Source organism: Pygoscelis adeliae, unplaced genomic scaffold, assembly GCF_000699105.1.
Source record: "Pygoscelis adeliae isolate BGI_AS28 unplaced genomic scaffold, ASM69910v1 Scaffold226, whole genome shotgun sequence".
Taxonomy (NCBI): Eukaryota; Metazoa; Chordata; class Aves; order Sphenisciformes; family Spheniscidae; genus Pygoscelis; species Pygoscelis adeliae.
This window is the reverse complement of record NW_008824983.1, coordinates 2,917,295-2,923,733: the sequence shown is the minus strand read 5'-3', so window position 1 is coordinate 2,923,733 and position 6,439 is coordinate 2,917,295. Positions and strand designations below refer to the sequence as shown.

General features: G+C 39.3%; 1 protein-coding gene across 1 annotated transcript; it reads right to left on the bottom strand.

Moving 5' to 3' along the window:
* Positions 1 to 4,361: 4,361 nt before the first annotated feature.
* On the bottom strand, positions 4,362 to 6,004 carry LOC103918416 (cytochrome c). The gene is made up of 2 exons (XM_009325727.1): positions 5,798 to 6,004; positions 4,362 to 5,628 (listed from the first exon to the last, which is right to left on the bottom strand). The coding sequence occupies exons 1-2, from the start codon at positions 5,964 to 5,966 to the stop codon at positions 5,480 to 5,482; spliced, it is 318 nt and encodes a 105-aa protein (XP_009324002.1). The 5' UTR covers positions 5,967 to 6,004; the 3' UTR covers positions 4,362 to 5,479.
* Between the last annotated feature and the right edge of the window lie 435 nt (positions 6,005 to 6,439).

Sequence of the window (6,439 nt, the reverse complement as noted above, 5' to 3'; positions counted from 1 at the left end):
GGTGGTGAGCAATTGTACTGTGCATCACTTGCTTTGTGTATTATTATTATTATACTACTATTATCATTATAATTTTATTTCAATTATTAAACTGTTTTTATCTCAACCCATGAGTTTTTCTCACTTGTGCTCTTCCAATTCTCTCCCCCATCCCATCTGGAGGGGGAAGTCAGCGAGCAGCTGCGTGGTGCTCAGTTGCCGACTGAGGTTAAACCACGACAGAAGGACACAATCCTTGTTCAATACATAAGAATAGCTGGGTCCAAAACAGTGGTGCATACAAAATAATTGAATATAACATCATCATGTGAGGGATAGTTAAAAACCGAACACTTTTCAGTGAATTTAAAAAAAAAAAGATTTTAAACAATGAAAAAGCCAATGAAAGAAGGATTTTTCAAGTAAAGTCATTACCTGGAAACTTTAAAAAACAGTCCACTACAGCGTTAAGCGATGTGTAAATTAAAGAGTACATTTGAATAGTAAAGTACAAGAAGCTGCCTGCAGTTCAGCCAGTACAAAAGAAGTATAAATTGTAACAGTAACACGTAAAATGAAGAAGAGAATGACCAGATGGGTAAGCTAACCCATGATAATTTGTACATGAGAATTAGAATTAAAATAATTCACTATGGCAAAAAAATTGTGGAATTAAAAATGTGGTACCTTGCCTTTAAAAATAGCACTGGAGGAACTCCAGATCTAGTTATCAACAGCAGGTAAACTGACAGAATAATTGGAAACAAAATGAGAGAGTCCTATAGGAAACATGGTAAGATACGGAGAAGTCTGATTTCTATACCTCTCTGTTCTCCAAACAATGTGGAAGCAGTGGAAGGAGAAATGCGAGAAATGCTTTCAGGGAAAGGCTGCTAACAGTCAGTGTAGGCACATTCCTGCAATGAAACCTGGGTAAGAGCACCAGATTCTCGAGGCTACCAGTGACCTGTAGGCGACACCAACAGTATTTTGAAAATTCAGTGTATGTGGTGCATTTTTCCTACTTGTCTGGAAGCACTACACATCAGGGAATGCTCACATCATCATGCTGCATCTCACAGTCAAAAAACCCAACTGAGACATAGCGCAGGTAAAAGCCACATAAAACTCTACCTGCTTTCGTTAGCTCTATTAAAAATTTAGAATTAAAAAAGATCTATAAAAGGCAACGTCACACAGATTAAGAACCATCAGACATCTTAAAAAGAAATTGCCACCAGACAGTCACGACTGAATAGGGACATCAGCAGTGAATTTCTGCAGATTATTGTAAGGATGAGAACACTACTCGATGTTTCCATCAACAGCTTTTGAGTGCTCATGACCAAAAGACTGGCAGTGTCTTTTGGGACAGCACAGACTTGCATACAAAAATATGTTTTAACACATGGAGAATGAGGAAGGGGAAGATGCGTCTGGAGAGTGGGTGATTCGGAAGGGCAGGGGCTCACATTGCCCGAGCAAGCTGCAGCGAACAGCATTAATGAGATGTAAAACCAGTAGAGTAATGACTTCTGATCTCCACTGCCAGGTTTATTTTTATTCAAGACTGTTTAAAATTAAATGCATAAACAACCTGGAAAGAACACACCTTCTCCCCTGCTCCAAGGTATGTGTTTTGAACTCTATGCTATAGTTAGCTCCTCCATCGCTCATTTTCTTTCTGGCTCTCCTTTTGCATAATGACAGCTCCAACAGCAGTATAGAACATCATCTTCCCAGCACACATGTTCAGTTTGGTGGTTAACACAGCCCTCTGGAAATTTGGGGATATGAATCTGTATCCTGTCACAGAAGCAAACATGTCACCCACGTCTCTTACCTCCTGTGAGACCTCTAACCAGAAACTAATTATTCAAAAGGTGACCATCATATTTTCTGTATTTCAGATGAAAAGAACGATCCTGGAAAAAAACATGCAAGTACTTACATGCAAGCTCTGAATCATGAGCAGATGGCGATAACTACCTGGAGTCCTGACTCAGCCATTACAGCGCTGGAAAGGGACAGGATTTCACACCCTTCCCCACAGTTAACATTTCCTACTGCTAGCTCTGGGCTGCTGCCCTCCCAGAATAACCTGGTTTTCAGGACATCAGTTTGAAACGGTTCAACCCATCCTATATGCAGTAACACAGAGACTTCTGTTGGCTTTGGCCCTGGAAGAATTTTTAGGATGTGTTTTAGATAAAGGCAAATGACAAGGCTTATAACAGAGGTAAATGTGTGCACTTCAATGGCCTTTGATACACACGAGAGACTAGAATATCTAATAGTTCTTAACTATTAGCTGTTTAATTATTGTTCTCCCCTGTAAGAGAAGTACAATGTTTCACATTTGTTTTGGATCACAGTTACTGTATTTTATACCAAAAAAGGAAAGTATTACATAATCCCACACAAGACTAGATCTATTAAAATGAACAGATCTTTAACTGAAGCGATCATCTACAATCGCATGGACATGCTACGAATGGAACTGTCCCAAATTTAGCTGTTTGTAGACTGATTACACCTGAATTGTTAAGACTAAATAAAAAAGAGCTTCTGTATCACTAAATTTCACTGGGATACATAAATAATAACTTCTATAATTTTAAAAGTATCCTACCTATTTCATTTTGGTTTTGAAAAGTCATACTGTGAAAAAGTGTACTTTTGAATTTTACCTTTTTTCCAGCCATTATTGACATTGACAATCTTCATGCGTTTGCATAACTACACGTGAAAATATTACGAGATCAGTTTTAAAAGCATGCCCCATCAAATCTGTAAACTTGTAGCCAAGAACCATTTTTATGGGATGGTGCAATGTTTGGCAACGGTGCCTTGATTCCGTAATTTGGAACTGTAAAGAAGTACTGAAATACCAAGCATCTAGAGCGATGTCACTATCAGAAAGAACACTGAACTTGCTACTTCATAAAACAAAGGCAAACCCCACTCCTCCTACTCTTTAAGACTAGAAATCAAAGAACTAAAGCAGGATTCCACAACCAATCTGGACGCCTCCCTCCCACCCTCCAAAAAAAAACCCCACCCAGGCACTTGCATTAACACTTATCTCAACAAGCGATAAGCTAACCTTCTTCCATTTCAATACTCTTACTTTGCTGATCCGCTAGCAGAAATACTACAGTGTTGTGTTTGTCCAATAGTAAATGGCGGCTAGTTATCTACTACAACAGCTGCCTCGGGCTGTGTACATAGAGAGAAAGGTGAAATTTTAAAGGTCAGAGGGGCCTTTTCCCTAAAACATAAACAAGGAGGCATCCCCAGTCTAGAATCAAAAAGGTCAGTTTCCTCCATCTTCAGTGGTATGTATAAGCTGCACTTGCCTTTGTACCAAGGTCTCTTGAGGTACGCAGAACAAGCCAAGCTAAATTGTGTCCCCTGCTTACTTTGGACAAAGGATCACCCTGCCTTCTCCTGAAGGAGTTTTTCTGATGATGGATAACTTACTTTTTGTAAACTGTTGCCTGTGCAGAATTAAATGCCACCTTACTGCAAAATCCTCTTCTCTACAGTCCGTTTCTTCTCCAGCTCAACTAGGGAAGAAGAGCAGCTTGGAGATCACAAAGTTTTTTGTCATCTCACGAAGGTGCTGACAGAACAGAAAGCATCGCAACTCTCCCCCTGCAATCCACCATAATCATTTCAGAAGACTGCAAAGCTGGGTAAGGTTACATTCTGTACCTACGACTACTCTGTCAGGATTTTGGCACCATGAAAGCTAAGTTCTGCATAGCCATTAAGGTGCTATGATGAACATCACTTCTGAAAATTAGCACAGTCATTAACTACTACAACTTGAAGGAATCTCTTAACAAGCTTTTAGTAGAGAAGCTGCTGTTGGTTAATATTAAGTCTGCCTTTGATTTGCAGCTGGAAATGCTGTTTGCATGTTTAGTTTGGAAAAAAGTCACAAAACATATGGTAGCAACCATTGCGACAACTTGTTAGCCATCCTTAATTCTTTTCACTCATTAATTCTGAGTAACAGGCCTTTGCAACTCGGTCATTAAGCAGACTATTCTACTGGACATAACTCAAACCCAGCCAATCCTACAGCACAGCTACAGCTTTCAAGCTGCTTTGAGTTTTCTCCTGTCCCACTCGGGAAACGCAGCAAAAGTGCTGTTAAAGAGAACACCAGTGGAAGAGTTTAGCTTTGCTAGTTCTAGTCTAAAATACTTTCTAACTTTGCCTCACTTTTAAGTACTTCTCAGACCAACTCCATTAGCATTTACTTTTTTTCATGCTGAGCTTTTGCTTTTTTCCTAATGATGTAAAGTTGGACGCCAAACTTATCTCTACATTCCCACTGTTTTTCACTTAATTTCAGACACATACAGCGAACAAGACTTTTAATTTTTTTTAATTTAGTTATGCCTTACTGTAGGTACACAGTAAATACATTCATCTGAACAATTAGTATGAAAAAAATGCAGTTAAAACATTAAAAATACCGCTTTACACTGTGCGAAACAGAACCTTCAGAAGTAATGACATCGGCTACAGCCAGGCACAGAGAAAGACCGTTTCCTTTTAGTCTACCAGCGCACTCATTCCTGTACCCCTTCATCTGAAATTGCCTGTAACAGTAGATTTTAGGTGAATGCTTCTGCTGAATTAAGAAGATTTAATAACTCCCAGCTTGGTCTTTAGCATTTGCATTTCCAGAACAGGATGTTTTTCTGTTCTATTCATTACACCGAGAATGGCTGTTTTCGGAAGAGTTACTGAACAAAGGGTTTCAATAACATTTAAAAAACTGAAGATGTTTCTGAAGGGGAGTTATACAACAGCTGCATGCACCAGCAGAGAAGTCTGGATAAATTATGTAACATGCTTCCCCTAGATAAAAGAAGTGGCTGGGCACAACTGCCATTTCACAAATAGTATTCAAGTCAAGTGAAATGCATTCTTATTGCAAGCTTTAGACAGATTAATATATACCACAACACCTAGCACCGATGAAATTCAGAAAAATATTATCTTGGTTTTTTTTTTTTAGCCTTTGTTGTTTTGGGTTTTTTTAAAATCTTTAATGTAATGGAACACAAGATGTACAGTGGAAGATGCAAAAAACGACCCTGCTTTTTAATCTGAAAGAGTTGGACTGTCAAAGCTATTATGCTGTTGACAATTTACTCATTTGATTATTTATAGATTATTTTTTTTGAAACAATGAAGAGGCAGGAAATATATTGGTTGTTTTTTTTTTTTAATTCTATGACCAAGAATGACTGAACATTATAGCCATTTAAATCAACCCAATTACATAGTTTCCATCAAGTTAATGGCTGCCAAACAAGCGTGTACTCCAGTGACCCACCGTGAGCAACATTATCTGATGGGTGAGACGGATTTTAAGGTTAGACACAGTACATGTAAAAATAGAAAGTTTAAAAACCAATCTCATCAGACATTTCCATTGCCATCTCCTCTCTGAAATAAATAAGGCAGCAAATAACTTTTACTTTGAAGTGGCATCTTTGAGATATGCTATTAAGTCTGCTCTCTCAGACTTCTTCTTAATACCCGCAAAAATCATCTTTGTTCCTGGGATATACTTCTTTGGATTTTCCAAATACTCCATCAGAGTATCCTCACCCCAGGTGATACCTAGAGAGAAGAAAAAAACAATAGTTAGTGACTTCAAAATAACAAACACGTTTCTATTCTTGTCCTCCATATTATTTTACTTTTTGGCAGATGTCAGTACTTCTAGAACTACCACTGAAAAGTGAGTATTTTTGTCCCTAGTAACTCATAAGAACAGCTTTAAGTTTACCTTTATTCTTATTAGCATCCGTGTAAGAGAAGCCCTCAGCTTGTCCAGTCTTGCGTCCAAATAGGCCATGCAGGTTGGGTCCAGTCTTGTGCTTCCCGCCCTTTTCAACTGTATGGCACTGGGAACATTTCTGGACAAAGATCTTCTTGCCCTTCTCAATATCTCCCATTTTCAGTACTAGACCAAGAAAACACACGCAGAGGTCAGTATTGCAATTTCAAGGTCACCTATTCAACAGAAGCTTTAGAAGGGTCCTGTCGGTTTACGAAACCGCACATATGGCCCACCAGCCTAGTAATTCTCCAGCACGCTTTCTATCCACAAGCTACAGCTCCTGGGTTTGAAGATTAGCGTAGAATCATTAGACTACGTAAAAGGTATCAAGGTGACAAACATGCTTGAAAAGCAGGAGAAACGTGCCCTCAGCCAAAGTAATTGCCCCACAGCACTTAAACGGCATGGAGATAGTTTTTGAAAAGCAGATTGAACACGACTGCCGTGTATAGTTTGTATATCTATAATAGGGAAGTTTCCTAGTCATGAGAAATCCTGCGTAAAGGGACAGGACCGCCAGCAGCAACGCTGTTCGCACACGGGGGGGCGAGAGCACCCAAGGACAAACGCGCCACCCGCCCCCGGCTC

Coding starts and splice junctions, on each gene's coding strand:
- LOC103918416 (XM_009325727.1), bottom strand. CDS start 5,966: ATGGGAGATATTGAGAAGGGCAAGAAGATCTTTGTCCAGAAATGTTCC. Junction 5,629..5,797: donor GGATGCTAATAAGAATAAAG/GTAAACTTAAAG, acceptor TCTTCTCTCTAG/GTATCACCTGGGGTGAGGAT.